Source organism: Brachyistius frenatus, unplaced genomic scaffold (assembly GCF_029030835.1).
Source record: "Brachyistius frenatus isolate BFR_SWC_R1_liver_20210118 unplaced genomic scaffold, ASM2903083v1 Contig_167, whole genome shotgun sequence".
NCBI classification, from domain to species: domain Eukaryota; kingdom Metazoa; phylum Chordata; class Actinopteri; family Embiotocidae; genus Brachyistius; species Brachyistius frenatus.
Window position 1 is genome coordinate 22,473 of NW_027210766.1, and position 17,626 is coordinate 40,098.

A 17,626-nucleotide genomic window follows, 5' to 3' on the forward strand; every position below is an offset into this window, starting at 1 on the left:
GCTTTCCATGACACTATAAAGTTTGATTTTTTTTAAAAGCTGACTTCAGTCACAGTGACGCAGACCACTTTCATCGCATCTCGGAGACCTGTGATCATAAAGTAGGATGATCAAGTGATGTCTCAGACTGTTTGGCTTTAATTCAAAAACTGCGAGCCGTTTAAGAGATTAAAAAAAAAAAAAAAAAAATACGAAACAATTATGCAACCTATGCGGTCCCATAGTGTTACCATAATTTAAAAAAAAAAAAAAAAAAAAAAAAAAAAACCTGTGAGACATGGGGAAGATGTAGTAGTAATAATCCCTCGCGTCCTGTTGGTTCAATTCCCCACGTGGTCTGACTCCTGTATAAAAACTTTGGGTGTTTCGGAGCCCCTGTTGTCGTGATTGCAAAGGCAGGAAAAAAGGGTCTCAGTGAGAAGCATCTTTGCAAGGACGCACGGTGGCGAGAAGCTGGCCATCCAAACAGCCGAGCGCACCGGACACCACGGTACCCAAGGGCGTTATAGACACACACGGGACCTATAACCCAGCGCTGCTACTCTCCGCGGGACTGCAGCTGTAGAAGAGGAGCTTTCTGCATGTGTGTGGTGTTTTTGTTTTTGTTTTTTTTGTTTTTTTTATGGGACAGATCGGACCTTTTCTTTTTTGGGACACATTTTCTTTTTTGAAATTAACACTTCTTGGCGAGGCAGCGCGCGTGTCCTCTTTTGTTTTGGGTAGATTACTTGAAACTAAATGTGAGAAGCGCTCGTCAACAACCCAAACTCCACAGAGATGAACTTTTTGGTTATGTGCAGAGAGAAAGACGCACTGCTGGATAACGAGCTGAATGCATAATGACTGGAGGGAAGTGAAGCTTCGCAGTGTCCGCAGCAGCAGCAGCAGCAGCGGCAGCGCTCCGGTGTGTTTTTGGGAATACAAAGATTTCTGTGGATTTCTTTGAGGTGTCTCGCTGTTGGGAGCACCGGCGGATGTTCTCCCGGAACACCTTTTGTCAAATTAAAGGTAGCTTTAACCTCAGTGTGGCGCACATTTCGCATATTTCTTCCGTTTTGTGACTGTGAGGTAAAGTTTGGAACAATGAGCTTATACAGTCTGGCGATGTCCTGCTTGGCTGCGTGCGTACTCTTCGTGCGCTGCACGGTGGCCGGGACCGAGACTCAGGACTCGCCCCAGGAGTCGTGCGCGTCCTGCGGCCTCAGGGCGCCGGATCAGTCGGAGCGGGTGAACATAGACTTCCTGGAGGCGGTGAAGAGGCACATACTGAACCGACTGCAGATGCGGGACAGACCCAACATCACGCATCCCATCCCGAAGGCGGCCATGGTGACGGCGCTGCGGAGGCTGCACGCCGGCAAAGTGCGCGAGGACGGCCGGGTGGAGATCCCCAACTTCGACGGGCAGGCTGCCTACAGCAACGAGGTCCAAGCGGAGACCTCGGAGATTATCAGCTTTGCCGAATCAGGTAATAATCAATAATTCATCGCGCATGTTTCAAATCGACCCCTGGATGAACCCTGTCACCTTTTGACATCAAGTAAGGAGAGGGCAGGGCAGGGCAGGGAAGCAGGTGAAAAAAACAACAACAACCTCCTATGTAGATTCAATTTGATATCTAAAGCTCATTCTTGTTGTTTGTATGACCCACACAGCAGAGCAACAGTTTAAAGCAGCCGTAAACTAATTGGATCCTAGGTCATTTTCATCATCATCAGATTACATCACATAGCTCAGTGGCTGCTCTTCCAAAAAACAACAACAACAACAAAATCCTCCTTGTTTTTAGCCCGATGGAAACAAAAAAATGATTTTAAAAATGAAACTAAAAGAAAAAGAAGTCCTTAAATTACCCCCCCGTCTGTTGTCTAGGGGATAAAAAGAAACCTCTGAATCCAATTTCATCACCAAAGCCGTGCTCACACTCAATACTCCAATGTATAAAGCCCTCTTTTAAATAAGGACAAAGTCCCTCAATTGGCCATTTATCCCTTCCTCTAAGAATGTGTATCTAACTAATTCTCAGAAGTCCAAAGAGAACACCCTTTCCTCTCTCTCTTTCCCCTCACACACACACACACACACACACACACACACACACACACACACACACACACACACACACACACACACACACACACACACACACACTCTTTACACACACACATACACACCTAAAATCATCTGCACTTGACAGAATCCAATAATTGCCAGTTAGTGCTGTGAGAACAGTGTGGTTGACACAAACTGTTAGTTTAACAAAAAGAAAAACATACAATTAAAGGCGTCAAAATGGGATGTCGTCTTAAACACACACACACACACACACACACACACACACACACACACACACACATTCACGCACACACACCGTCCTCTGTCTTTTCCCATTGCCCCTTTTGCTGGTACAATTAGGCTGAATGGACTTGCAAGGTCCTGCCTTCCAATGGGAATGATCTGAGCAGCCTCATGACAAGGGGAGGAGGGGGTGGGGGGGGGTGGGACAAAAGCCAGGCAATTATTATAAGAGCACTGTGTGTTCCTGCTGAATGCACGACATGTCAACGTTAGCAAAAAGAAGAATACAAAAAAAAAAAAAAAAAAAAAAAAAAAATGGGAAAACAAAAGAAATTGCTCAGAATAATGCATGAGACATTTGAGTCCGTGCAGGGTTGGATTGGGGGTGGGTGGGGTGGAGATTGTTGGTGGATGTTGTGTGTGTGTGTGTGTGTGTGTGCCCATATTGCAGCGTTGTAAAGAATGCTTTTGTCACTCTAAAGGTTCGCTGGGCTCCTTTTTTTTTTTTTTTTTTTTGCTTCTTCTTCTTCTACTTCTGTTTTTTTCCCCGAGCTCTATTCTTCCTCACACCTTTGAGCCTTTGTGTGGCATTGTACCATGGAGCTGGCTCGGGTCCCTTGCTCCCTAGACCCCGTCTGCCTCCTGGCCAGCTGGCTCATGCCCCCCCCCCCACCACCACCACCCTACCCTCCCCCCTCCAAAAAAAAAGATCGGATGCTGCCAGCCGGGGGGGGGGGGACGGCTCAGAGGCAAGGTCTCCAGAAAGCTCCGAAAGCCAGGAGGGAGCCTGAATTGTTGTTATTTAGGGACTGAGCATTTTTTTTTTTTTTTTTTTTTTTTTTTTAGGGGGGGGGGGGGGTTGGGATAAGGTTGGCATATGTTTAGCCAACAGCGAGCCAGCGAATGGGATAGGTGTTTACATGCGGGACCGGCGGAGGTCAGCCCGCGTCCTCCGCTCCCCCACCCACACCCCACCCCACCCCCTCGGCTGCAGGGTTAACCGCGGCGGTACGAGGTCTGCCAAGCGGCCTTTTCGGGCAGGGGGGAGGTAGGGGGGGGGGTGGGGGTGGAGATGATGCCAATCTCCCGTCTCCCCTGACATGCTCCCGTGGGTCCTCGCCGAAAGGATTCGGTGTCCCGTATCCACGGGAGCGGAGCGGAGGAACTCAGGCACAGGGGTAGGGGGGTGCGGGGGTGGGGGGGGGGGTCGGAAAGAGAAGAAGAAGGGGGAGACGTTTTTTTTTTTTTTAAGATCGCCGCTCCTCCCGTCGCTCGCCGTAACCGTTCGGACCCGCTGAACTTGAGGCGAAGCGGTCCAAGCCTCAGAATTAAGACTTCATTATGGGGGAGGTCATTTACCCGCAGCCCCGGATCCGATTGGCAGGTTTACCCCGGGACACGACTCTTTTCATGAGGAGCTGTCAGTCACGGCGCTCCTGGATCCGCTCCAGACATTTTCCACCTTCACTCACAAGGGGGTGTGTTTCAGTCGGTGGGCCCGGGCTTGCTACTGTAGAGCTGGGGGATCCCGTGAATGATGTATGCAGCGTTATTTAAAAGCAGCGCCGGGACCAGTCCGACCTCTCCTGTCTTCAAACCCCCCCCCCCCCCCCCGCCTCCCACACCTCCTTTGCGGAATTCCTGGAGAGCTGCGCCTCCAGGCCTAAGTTATAGCCACCACGTGTGCATGCGCACACACCTCCGCGTCACGTCGGAGCAGACGAAAACGCTCCTCGCCGAGCCCCGAGTGCTCTCTCGCGCCGTGTGGTCTTTGTCGACGTCGGCTTTTGAGTAATGAGCTGTGGAGCTCTTCTTTTTCCACGGCCTCCTTCTCCCGACCCGGCGGCGCAGGTGGAGACACGCTGAAGCAGCTCTTTATCCGACCCGAGCCCACCCAGGTGTCTTCTTCCCTGCTGATAATCACGAGCAAACTGTCCACCCCCCCACCCACTCACCCCCCCGCCCCCCCTCCACTGCGGGGTCAGAGCGAGGCGTGTCCGGGCCAGCTCCGAAACTGCTGCTGACACCGGGTGAAGAGAACAATTCGTTCTTTAAAAGGAAGTATTTTTCACAAGAAGAAGTGAAAAATACGTTTGCCAAACGATGTAGAAGATAACAGAAACTTGAGTGGCTCTTGGCGCACCGATCGCCGAGTTCACTCACTCAAATCCACAAAAAGCGTCGAACGTCGCAGTTTTTGTTGTTGTGTTTTTTTTTTTTTTCATTCACGCCACCATCTGAAGGTCAAAGTTCAGTCTCGAATTTGCCGCACTTTCAGCTCCATTTAATATCTGCGCAGGAGCTACATGGTCAGCTTTCTCTGAGCACTTCAAATTTGGAAGAAAACACAGAAGAGAAGCGCTTAAAGCGTTCCGAGAGTTTCGACCTCTTCGGTTTTATGAGTGAAACTGTCCCCCCCCCTCCCTCCTCCCCCCTCCCCGAGGTGAGGCTGGTTCGTCAGCTGTAGATCACACGGTTTACGGCCATCTTCTGCTTTTGCCTTACACTGGCCGCGGGGATTTTCCTCAAGTATAATTCACGTATTTCCGACGTCTGAGTTAGAGCCAAAACGACCGGTCAAACAAGCTGGTTGACAGTTTCTTATTGTTTTTTTTTTAAAGAAATAAAGAATGTTTCTTCGTCTTTTCGGAGCCCGACAGAATAATTTTATTTTGAGTAATTAAAGAGAGATTCATCAAAAAGTTGTTTACAGCTCCTGTCTAACAGTGTAGCTGCTCGTTTCTGTTGATATTTGCAGATGTTTGTGCGTCCGGATGGCAAAAAACTGTCCAGCATTTTGTGGTCGGGCGATTTTAGTATCTCCGAGGGAGAACCCGGTCACTTTTATTTCCTGACTTGTTTATCAGGCTGTGCGATGATGATGCCCCTCTCTCTCTCTTTCTCTCTCTGAGCTGTTGGGGCACGCAGGAGGTTAGTTACTTGTAACCCTCGGAGGGGGTGGGTGGGGTGGGTGGGGGGGGGCTTTACGGCAGACACAGGCAGGAGCTGCCGTTCAGCTGATTCCTTTATGTCCTTCAGATGGATTTCAGCTTGTTACTGAGAGAGGGAGGGTTTCATATTCGATGGGGATGGGTGTGTGTGCGTGTGTGTGTGTGTGTGTGTGTGTGTGTGTGTGTGTGTGTGTGTGTGTGTGTGTGTGTGTGTGTGTGTGTGTGTGTGTGTGTGTGTGTGTGTGTGTGTGAACTGCGGAGCCGCGAGCTGGTCTCAACAGGTCTGAATGTAAAGCTGCGGTTTTTACAGGAGGAAGAGGCGTGAGGCGCCTTAAAGAGGAGGAGGAGGAGGAGGAAGAGTCTGTCTTTGGTGGCCACCTGTTGACACTGACACACACTAATCAGTCGGCAAACAAAGTAATTTAGCCGCTTTTCAAAGGGCCCGCTTGCTCTGCTTGAGCACATTGTACCAAATCTCCTGAAATAGAAACCTTTCAAGTAATTTGGAAGACATCATTAGTGAAAACAAAAACAAAACAAAAAACACATTCTGGCAGGGAGGGCCCCAGCGCCACCCTTTTTTTTTTTTTTTTTTAGACACCCGGGATCTCTTCATTGTGCGGCTGAAGAAAAGTGGCCCAGTGTCATGTAAATGGCTTTTATTTTTGCCTCATCATGCTTCTTTTTTTTTTTTTTTTTTTTTTGCTGGAAAGCCACGCGTTTGAATGGCGGGCTGCAGCGCGGCTGTCTCCCGGTGCCTCACAGCGGGCTTTGTGCTGTCACTCTCAGGGTGCTCCCCGCTGGAAGGAGGTGGAGGGGTGGGGTAGGTGGTGGTGGTTTTTTTTTTTTTCGGGGCTGGGCACTGACAGTGAACTCAATGAACCCCCCCCCCCACCCCCTCCACCCCCCACAAGGCCTTGGCTGTGTCCACCGACCCTCCCACCTTCTCCATTTGCATCCTTCCTCCTCTCCTCAGTCTTCCTCCTTCTCCGCTCTCCTCCCTTCTCTTTCTCTCTCTCTAGTTTTGGCCCTGTCACTTACAAAAGCCGAACCCGAAGCCAACTGGGCCTGATCCCAGAGCTGGCCCTGTCACAGCTGGCCTATCAGGAGCTGCCACGGAGGTCACCTGACACAGTGATTGAGGGCGAACAGAAAAAAACAAACAAGGGGAAAACAGAAAGACAAAGCCGTGGCCTTCTTGGGGGGTTTTCTGCTTTCTGTGTGAGCATGTGTGTGTTTGTGTTTGTGTGTGTGTGTGTGTGTGTGTGTGTGAAGAAGGCAGTGTGTTGCACTTTCCCTGGAAATCTCAGCAGTAATTTTAGCACGAGGTGTGCTTACTGGAAGTTTTCAAGCGCTTTTCCAGCTGCACGTCACGGCCTTCAACGGGGCGATGCTGTTTGCCCAGTTGTCATGGCGATGGTCACATGATGATCACTGGTGTTTTTTGTCAAGGGGGAATCTGTCTTGGATCAGATGTGATATGGCGGTACTGAAATTAAAATTCTTCTGCTTCATGTGTCCACTAAACAAACCGAAAACAAGAAGATGCAGCTGAAGGTTCTGAAAAAATGTCAAGGTCGATCGTGAATCTTCGAGCTCGGCGTCAGCATGCACTATGACCTCACTTTGGATGATTTGGATAAATAACGTGTGACCTTTTTTTCTTGTTTCCATCAGATCAACACATATCCTCCAAATCCGGCCTGTACTTCTTCATCTCCAACGAGGGAAACCAGAACCTGTACGTGTCCCAGGCCAACCTGTGGCTGTACTTCCGCGTGCTGCCGGCCGGTCCGGAGAAGGGCATCCGGAGGAAGGTGACGGTGAAGATCCACTACCAGGAGGCGGGGTCTCTGAGCGGTGCCGAGGGCAGCCCCGGAGGTGGCGGTGGCGGAGGAGGAGGAGGAGGAAGGGGGAGGAGGAGGAGGAGGAGGAGGAGGAGGAGGAGGAACCGGCTGCTGGGCCCTCGTGGAGAAGCGTGTGGATCTGAAACGCAGCGGCTGGCACACGTTCCCGCTGTCGGAGGCGGTGCGGGCCGTGTTCGGGAAGGGCAGCCGGCGGCAGGACCTGGAGGTCCACTGCGAGGGCTGCGAGGCGGCCGGCGTGGCTCCGGTGCTGGTGGACCCCAGCGACCCTTCCCACCGGCCCTTCCTGGTGGTGCGCGCCCGGCAGGTGGACGGAAAGCACCGCATCCGTAAGCGGGGGCTGGAGTGCGACGGCACCAGCGGGGGCTTGTGCTGCCGGCAGCAGTTTTACATTGACTTCCGCCTCATCGGCTGGAACGACTGGATCATCGCGCCGGCTGGTTACTACGGCAACTACTGCGAGGGCAGCTGCCCGGCCTACATGGCGGGCGTGCCGGGCTCAGCTTCGTCCTTCCACACCGCAGTAGTCAACCAGTACCGCTTGAGAGGGATGAGCCCGGGCTCCGTCAACTCCTGCTGCATCCCCACCAAGCTCAGCACCATGTCCATGCTCTACTTCGACGATGAATACAACATCGTCAAGAGGGACGTGCCCAACATGATCGTGGAGGAGTGCGGCTGCGCTTGAGTCGGACCCGTCACGATCTGAACTTGGACCAGTCAGGAAGGGCCTTCTGTACAAACAGGACAATATTGTACGGTACACATATATAATATATCTATACCTACTGTATGTGCAAGCAGCGCACACCGGCACCATCTAGCGAACGCAGGTGCCGGTGATGTGTCCGTGTTTGTGTTTGCACGTGTCGGCGCGAGTGTGTGTGTGTATTTATCAGACTGAGTGGCACGCTTTGCTGTCCAAGTTCGGTCCGTTCGGCGTCAGCCTGCTCAGCGATTGGGACGAGAAGGGAATGATGACGATCACCAAAAGATACTTTTTCTCTAGTTTGCCATTTCTAGTCAAAAAATAATGGCCCGTCATCTCCTTTGGAATGAAGATAAAAAAATAAAATAAAAAAAAGCTCTTAAGGAACGTGACAGGATGAGAAGATTGGCTTCACCGCCGACACACTCCCCCAAAACCTCCGACCCTCTAAGCACATTTCAGACTTTTATTTTTTATAAAGCACTGACAATTCATCAGCTTATACAATTCAGAACACCAGCACTTCCCTACTATGCAGACAGACGCAGTCTGACTGTCCTCTCTGGTGGAATTAGACCGGCAGCGCTTAATGCCTTGCAGGATTATATCCTCCGCGGCGGCGCGGCGGCCAAACGAGAGTCCTCCGCAGAGCCGCCGCCGCCGTTGTTGTTGTTGTTGTTGTTGTTGTTGTTGTTGTTGTTGTTGTTGTTGTAACCGTCACTCTGGCTGTTGACTCTGGGCCTCAACCTCAACTGCCTGCCTACCACGAGTTCTGCAGGCCCTGCTACCATGACAACCAGGTGAAGATAGCTCTCACAAGTGCACTTCACTTGTGCAGCGGGAGGCGACAGAGAGAGAACTGCTTCCTCCTGCGGACGCGGAGACTCGAGTTTTTTTTTTTTTTTTTTTTTCGGCCCAGTGGGTCGCCACAGTGCAGCGCAGCACTTGCAGAAACTGAAATGCACACCCTGAATAGCACTTGTATAAAGAAAAAAAATGCCTTCCAAGGGGTACTGAGTGTCCTGTCCTATCGCTAAATAAGTGCCACATGAGCTATGCAATGTATAGTAACCTATACCCATACTCAACACGCTCTATTAGACTGAATCTCTTTCCACCTTCTCTCTCTCTCTCTCTCTCTCTCTCTCTCTCTCTCTCTCTCTCTCTCTCTCGCTCTCTCTCTGTCTCCTTCTTTCTCTCTTCAGTCCTTCAACTCTTTATCAATACTTGAAATGTAATCTTTCGCTTCCTTTCCAAAGCGAATGATTGTTGTGACGTTTGCACTGAAAAGTTGCGGGATTAGCGAAACAAAAAATTAAAAAAACTGCCATTGAAAAGTTATTTTTATAGAAGTTAAAATTGAATTTTGTTTCAGATGTATTTTACCTAATTAATGGAACCAAAGAGGCCAAGATTTGAGCTATTGTACCGGGATGGCGAGGCCATTGAGTTACTGTGTACAATTATGTGTTTGATCATTTGCAAAAAAAAAAAAAAAAAAAAAAAAAGGCCTACCACTGTATCAGGGTACGATATATGATTTTTCATTTCTTAGCTCTATTTTCATTCTCTGTTTTGTACAATAAGCAACACTTCATATTTTTTTTTTCATCTTTAATTCTATTTTTTGTTTCAGTTTTCTATTTAATAAGAAAGTTATTTTTAGTTCCTATCTAAGAATCATTTAGTCGAATAAATGTCATCTGTACAGTTTATGTAAAATAAAATGTTTTCTTAAATATTTTGTAACTTTAACTTCTTTCTCTCTGCGTCATCTTCTTGAGACTTTGTGTGTTTTTTCTTCTTCTGCTTCCTACATTTCGGTCTCGTTGTTTTCCTCAGCGGGGAAGGCGCTTTGGGCCGTTACTCACCTAAACAAAAAAAAGGTGGCGCCGAAATAGCTGCAGGAAAAACAGCCGCACGCTTCAGCCTTCGTCTATACTGGCAGAAACATAAAACATCTCCCCGCTGCCATCTGTCAGAACTGACTGTTTCTCACGAGCTCAGCAGTAATTACAACTATGATGAACAGCTTCAGCGGCATCTATGGCGTCTGCCAGCCTGCAAGACCTCCACAAACCTGCCTGATTCCTTCTTGGCTGCGGCGTGTGTTGACGATGCACATGAGTGCGTTTCACGCGTGCGTAAGCACTCCTTACTTCACGGACCGTGTTTTCTGTTTCCCAAGCTGGCTTTTACACAGTTGCCATAATGTCAGCGGCACCGTGTCGACACTTGGGAGGCTTGCGCCTGTCCGTGCCAACACCTACCAACGGCGAGGTTTCAATTAATGTTTTCTGCGGAACTCCGTCCAAACACATCACAATTCCCTGTAAAATATCAGGCTGGATAATTGCTGTAAATGTGTGTATTAGGATCTGCCAAGAAGCGCAAAGAGATTTGTTCGCCTGCGGGGCAAATAGCATGTTAGGGAGGGATCAGTGTAAATAACTCCTTAACTGTAGGAGGATGGATGAGTCAGCAGGAAAAGCAGCAGCGGCAGAAGCAGCAGGGGGATGTCTCTCTGCGGGGAAAAAAAAAGCGCGAAAACAAATCAATATGATGCGTGACTGACAGGCAGGCGGGACCAGAAGCGAAATGACCTGTCACAGATGACCCGGAGCGGCCGAAGCTGTTTTTTTTTTTTTTTTTAATCTGCACCTATGCAGACAGATGACAGTCTGTTGCAGAGATGTGTAGCTGTCTTGTCATGCTTTACCCAAAGCGCACGCCAAAAGCTGGAATGTTAATGGCAGCTGGAGCTGGAGCTGGAGCTGGAGCTGCAGGCCATTAAAGCATCGCGGCTGCACTCTGGGGCCACACACAGAAATCACAGCAGAGGTGTGTGTTGTGTGTTGTGTGCGTGTGCGTGTGTGTGCGTGCGCGTGCGTGCGTGCGCACGTGCATTCTTTGCGTCAATAATCGCTCAAGCACAGATACAAAATCTAGCATGCAGACTCATACATAACCATGTGCTCTTTCTTTACAAACACAAACACACACGCACACAACCTCCGCAACCCCTAGTTATCAGCTTAAACAAATATTGTCCCTCTGCCCTCCCACGTCTAATAGCGCCACAGGTTGAGGTCACGACAGCTGTCAAGTTGACGGGGTCAACTGGTTTATCACCGCAAACAGCATCCAATTCTTTCACATCAGCCCGGGTCCAGCATCCACGTAATGAATTTATGAGTCTTCGAGCGCCCGGGGCCAGGCATTCCTCTGCCTCGCGTCGCATCGGATTTGGGCCGGGCCTGCGGCCCCGCCGGAATGCGCCGCATGCGGCGACGATGGATATCCCCAATCGCTCGGTGGAATTCGCAGGAGATGCACGAGCAGCATCGGACTCCATTAACTGAAGATCGCGCTCTTTTGCTGACGACCGATCGCCGCGCCGACACAATAGGATTTCTATTATCGGCGTGTAAAGCCTGACCTTTTATTTCAGCTTTAAGAGATCATGTAGAGGCACTCTTATTCTAAAGATTTATGCCTTGGGGCTCCTTAAGACAGGAGGCTTATTCCAACCCTGTTTACTTCTCCCTACAACCCGCCGTGACATTTTGACCTCTGGAGCAACGTGGACTGTGTTCCCTGCGAGCTCTTTTTCTCACAGGCGGATTACCGCGGGAGTAAAAAAAAAAAAAAAGCTTTGCAACTTGAAAGCATATTTGCGAGCACTAATGAGAGAAAGAGAACCTTCATTAATCCAAATATTCTTAATGGATCGCTGCTTTAGTTGTTTTCTCTTTTGCTGCTTTTTGGTCACTCTGTGGTGAAAAAAACTAGTCCGTATCTACAAATGCATAGTCAATTTTTTGTTTTGGTGATCGCTGAGAGCTGGAAGGCAGATTCAAGTTGATTGACACCGACAAAACAGCATTAGCACGGCCCCTAAGTGTTGCTACCAGATCACTGATTATATTTTCCCGTCGACTTTCTCTCTCTCTCTCTGTCCTGAACGCTGCGGTGCCGGAGGAGGAGGTGAGGAGGTCAACATGGCACACTGCTTGTATTTTTGTGAGTCCGCGGTGTCATAATGTCAGGGTTGTTCCTCCCCAGTTTAGTAAAACAACTGCAGCCTTGTCACCAAAACTCACCGTCCCCCCTCTATAACCCCCTCCTGTCTCTCTGTCAACCCCTTAAACCTTCTCACCTTGTCACCCCACCTTGCACCATCCTGACCTCCCGACTCCCACCGAAGGGCACACTCAGGAGGCCCACAAAGCCCTCGTTTGTGTTTGCCTACGTTTGCCAATCGTACGGAGAGCGGAGCAATGGGCTGGCTGTGTGGGAGCCAGCCGCCGGCGATGGATGGAGACAGTGGAGGTAATGGGGGCTGCTGGAGAGAGTAATGGTGCAATCTTAGCTGCAGCTTGTTTTTCTTTGCTGCAAACTATAAGTAAAGGTTTCTTTTCAGCATTGTTAGATTTGTAAGAAGTCAAGGATTGGACATGAAGGTTTGTCCCCAGGCTGTCCTCCAAAGAAACAACCCTATAGGTCCATTTGTGGAAGCAGCTCATTACGTCCTCACAGTGACGTTTTATTGTTAAGCAAACGGTACCATGTTATTTAGGTTCAGATTTCTTTTTTCTTTTTTTTTATGATGGAACAGGTCTAAGTGCCGTAAAAATAACGGGAAAATGCCAATAACGCTCAGCCCACTGAGAAGTGCACACAGCTTGTACTCAGCGAATGTCTGCAAGTTTGTGATGTCACAAACTCACGCTCATGTCTGCCATCAGCACAGTTCACTGTCCAACCTTTCATCTGGGAGAAAAACACCGAGCTGTCAATCTGTCGCGGAGCTAGCCTGGACGTGGGACACTCCACGTGTGACATCAAAAGAATCAGCCCATCAGAAAAGAGGGTCGTCGATCTTACTACGTCACAACAGATATCAAAACTGCAAATAAAACACTAGAAAAAAGTAAAATATGAGACCTGTGATTAGAAAAATCCTCAACACCTGTTTATGCTTTAGAGAGCCCTCTAGTGGCCGTAGTAATAATAACACTAATAAAGGTGACATAGTGACAGAGACATAAAGTCTGCATGGGGAGGAGGTCGGGGTGGACGATCGGGTCAACAAAACATTGGGCCGCTGTTTTTGTTAGATTTCCAACTGATAGTCAGTGATGGTTTTTAACCATGACCCTTCTGTAACCCTTACAGTGTGTTTATTATTGTAACCATAGTGATGAGGATCTTCTAACCTTAACAAAGTACTAATTTTAACCCAAATCAGGACCTTTCCATAAACCAGACCACACAGTTTTTGTTTTTTGCCTCGATGGGTTGATGGCCTTGGAAGACTGGGTGGTCACAGACGTTTTCTGTACTGAGGTTGTTTTGGCTTTAAGTTCCAAAAACGTTTTGAAATATTTGTTGCTACCCTGTCATAAATTAATCTGCAAAGAAATACAAAGAGTGTTCGGATCAAAGCAAGATCCACCAACTCTGGAAACTCCAAATAGCCCCAAGAATTGTGCTTTGAACAGAATCTGATGGATCCCCTGAGATATAAGACATGTAAGACCCAAGATCCGTGACACTATAACCCCGAGTATTACTGTGTTTAGGCCTAGACCAGAATCAGGGTGGCCCATTAAATAGTTTTAGTTCACTTTATGAAACATTTGAAGAAATCCAGGCCCAACTGCAGTTTCTGAACTTGGTCTTATCTGGATGTCACCGTACGTTTAAGGTCTCTCTCTCGACATGAATTCAGCTGCATTTAAAAAACTTTTGATAATTAATTCCACTCCATTTAGTGAAGATCATGTGATGTCAAAAACAACCACTAAAATCCTCTGATGATCATTGCTTTACTAAATATAACGCCCTAAAGTGCAAGAAAATGGTGAAAGTTTAACTTGCTTCATCTAACCAAACAGACAATAATTACAAACGTTCTCCATTTAAAAGGATATGAACAGAGAAAACCTCTTAGTCATTGGACAATAATAAGCCAATTATAATGACTTATTACTACAATATACCCACTGCTGTTTTCACTCTGCATCTTCTCATCAGTTTTTGAGAAACTGATAAGTTTCATGGTCTGACCCCCACTCCCCCTCCCCTGCCCCTCTCCGCCCCCTCCCTTGTCGCCGTCTGACCATGTCCTTCTCCCTTGCTCCACATTATCCATGCTTCTGGACATCTTGCTGTTGTCAATCCCCCCCCCCCCCCGGACTTGTTGACCAGCTAAATTTAGCTCACTGATGGTATTTTGGACTGATGAAGGGATTTTTTTTTTTTTGACTTCCTTTAAAAGGGAAAGGCATCCCAGTGACTAACGTCCCGTGTGCTCTCGGGAGTTAAATGTAGAATCAGTATGTAAACAGTCTGGCTTTTGTTTCCTGACAAGCATAGTTTCTGTCCACGTCGGAGTGACGTAGCGTGCGTGACGGATGGCACAGACGGTGAATCTGTTCGGCACTGACACTCCTTTGTGATGAAAAAAAAATAAACGAAGCTCTGCACATTTATCTCCGACGTCGTTTCGTCGTGAAGTGTGTGCACCTTTTGTTTGAACACGACTGCTTTTGTGCATATGTGTGTGTCAGAGGGGAAATTCCAGCCAGAGGGTGGTGGTGCTGTTGGTGGTGAGAGGGGTGGGGGTGGTATAAGGTGTGGCTACGGATCATCTCTGACCACTTTAAAGCGGGGCCATCTTCGGCGTTCCTGTACAACTCTCGGCCCCAGCTGCATTTTCTCTCTGAGGGCTCATTATTCTGGCAGGTGCCCTATTGTCCCGTCTTTTTGCGGGCCTTTTCATGAGCATACCAAAAACACAACACCAAAATATGCAGGAAGGAGGAGGAGGGAGGAGGGAGGTGGTGGTGGTGGTGGTGGTGGCCTGAGTCAAAGTGAAGAAGACTCAAAAGAAGAGAGGAAGCTTTGTTGGGAGAGAAACGCATGTCTGAAGGCGACGAGCAGCTGTTTGGATGTTCGGCGGTCGCGGCGGGATGTGGCGACTATAATGGAGGAAGACTCAGATATGACGAAGAGTGTTTTTGTGAATGAGCAGTAGTTTATCCCCCTTGTTGGCCTCAACTTGACCGTGTTTTGTTCCCTTTCTGAGTCATTTCTGATGAATTTCACCTTGCATTGTTAGCGGAGGGCTTGTGGTTGAATAAATGACGATGTTGTCGTGGCACTAACGTCCCATGCTGTGCGTGTGTGTGAGAGAGAGAGAGTTGTGTGAGTGTCTTCGTATGACCTCATGGGAAAGTCCTTCTTGGTCAGGAGTAAATACAACAAAGGAGCTGTGGACAGACGTTTCAATAATAGAAAAACAAGTGATGCATGTGTTTTAATCTGGCACTGCAAGAGTGTTTGTGAGTCTTACTTGTGTCTAGCCAGCATTTTAAAGACATATACACACACACAGGAACACATTTTGGGAAATGTATGAGTGGATTATGAATATTTGATCTAATCTGGGGCTAAATATGTTGCCCCCTCTTTGTTTTCATCCGACCTGTATTAAGGCCACACAATATCTGCGATGTCCAGAATTAGGAGGCGATATTTGGGGAGAAAGGTTGTATCATATGATAATAATATTGTAATATTGAAATAAGAGCTGTAATATTTTGAGGAAAAAAAGCCATGATGTTATGGAAACAAAACAAAAATAAGTATGTAAGGAAGTGCAAGTGTAGTGAAACCAAAAAAAGTTGTCTTTCTGTGAGACTGAATTTATGGTATATGGGAGAAAAAATGTTGTATCATTTGAGAAAAACTATTGTACTGTGAGAAATACAGTTAAAATAAAAAGTTTTGTTGCAATTGAGGAGAAAGCTGCAATATTTTGGGATAAAAAAAAGTAAAAATGTTATAAATAAAAAGTTATATTAATATAAGAATAAAGTGGGGATGATAAAAAAAAGGATGTAACTTTAGGAGAAAAGTAGGATTAAGAAAATAAACTTTACTTTGAAAATATGTCTTAATAATGACTTATGAAATGTTCTTAAAAATTACAACTTTAATTATGAAACTATTGTGACTTTAATCTCAAGAATTACAATCTTTCTTTCTAAATATTGCAACTGTCAGTATTATATTGATTTTTTTTTAAAACCTAATACTTTTCTCATAACATTACAAATTTCTCAATATCTCAGAAAATCTCTGTGGATCTACTGTGGGGCGTTTAGCACAAATACATGTTTTCCGATTTTAAGATAAAGGGTGCAGGAAGTTAAATCCTGAAAAGTTCTTAACAGTTTACAAATGAAGTAAGTTTGCCTTTAAGTGAGAGTCTGTGAACGCCACTTGTATACGTGACGTTGTAAAGCCTTCAGGTTCGAACGGCCTTCCTGTCAGTGCGAAAGGAAAACAACGTGCCGCTCCTCCAAACACATTCTTGGCGCCGGCTGCCGAGAGAGATAAAAACGAGAGGTGAGCAAAGAAACAAAAACGAAAACAACAAATCCCTCGTATCTCTGCCGATGAACAGTGACAAGAGGAACATTTACTTTTGCCCGCTTGATATATTGACATTCCTGTTGATTTAGCTAGCTGCTGCGAAGAGTCAAAGCGTGAGAGGCGCGGGGTGGGGTGGGGGGGTGGGGTGTCAAGGGGCGGCTTCGGGTGGGGGGGGGTCCTCCTTGGGCGTCGGCTCGGGCTTGTCGATATCGCTCAGATCGAAATTAATTTTACGGCGCTTTAGCTCGGGATGAGGGTGAGCGAGTGTGCCACACACAGTCCTTGATTGTCTCTGATGGCTCAGATGATGCAGGAGAGGAGATACCATCTGAAGTTACCCACCCTCTAAAGTCTTTTTTCCCCCGACACGTTTTTTAAAAAAAATATTTTTTTTTATCTCAGATTACAGCGGTGGAATCGGATCCCCGGCTTGCGCTGTAAATCCACGGTGCACACAACAAAGGCGTCTGTTGTACCGGGCCGTCATCGCATGCAATTTAATGTCTCCTAAATACTTTTATTGTTGACTTTTTCAGGTGCATACTAAACATTCCTCGCGGCAGTGCCAGGAAGCGGCAAAAAGGTTCCCGTTAAAAGAAGAAAGAGATTATTGCTCTTTGAGGGTATGAGGAGGTATAGTTGAGGCGGTGACTCAGAGACAAAAAAAACAACAACCCAACTCTGCAGACTACAAACACAAACCTGAGACTTATTTCACCTCCGATGTGTGAAATCACCACAGAAATGGACACATTCTGCGCTTGAACAAGAGCAGGCATGGCCTTTTAATTACATCCAAACCTAGCCAACGTCTAATGCGAAATTATTAGTCACAGTGTTTTCACCCTACCACAGCAGACAATCATAATGACAATGAACCATAGCCGGGTGCCTAAAATAGGTACCACCTCCAGGGTGTGTGTATGTCTGTGTGTAAGTGTGTGTTTTTTTTTTCTCTACACAGCCACCACAACAGCCGTTCGTAGGCCCCACGGACTGAGGTAATGCCCTGTGAGAGATTCCTGCTGCCTTACCTCATGCCTGTCTGACTGAGAAACGCCTCGGTTATCTCGGCCACTTCCTTCTCTTGACCAAATGCATATCAGCTGAGGTAAGGATGGAGTGGCCTGGTCCTGGAGCGGGCGAGCCGGCTGCAGTGACCTGATTAGATTGGGCCTCTAGAGTCAGGTGGCGCGGAGAGACGGCCGGGAGGGCGGTTGGGGGTAGGTGGGGAGGTGAAGTGGATCACATGGGCAGAGTCAGGGTTCTATTTTAGAAATATTACCCTCGCTTGTTCTTTATCTCGAAGACCTTATATAAGATCGGAAAAGGTTAGGACAGGTAGTGCAAACATTCGA

At 47.7% G+C, this 17,626-nt stretch overlaps 1 protein-coding gene across 1 annotated transcript; it reads left to right on the forward strand.

The window, feature by feature from the left end:
- Window positions 1-406: 406 nt before the first annotated feature.
- inhbb (inhibin subunit beta B) lies at window positions 407-9,562 on the forward strand. The gene is made up of 3 exons (XM_069717045.1): window positions 407-1,468; window positions 6,927-7,109; window positions 7,162-9,562. The coding sequence occupies exons 1-3, from the start codon at window positions 1,084-1,086 to the stop codon at window positions 7,800-7,802; spliced, it is 1,209 nt and encodes a 402-aa protein (XP_069573146.1). The 5' UTR covers window positions 407-1,083; the 3' UTR covers window positions 7,803-9,562.
- Window positions 9,563-17,626: the final 8,064 nt, after the last annotated feature.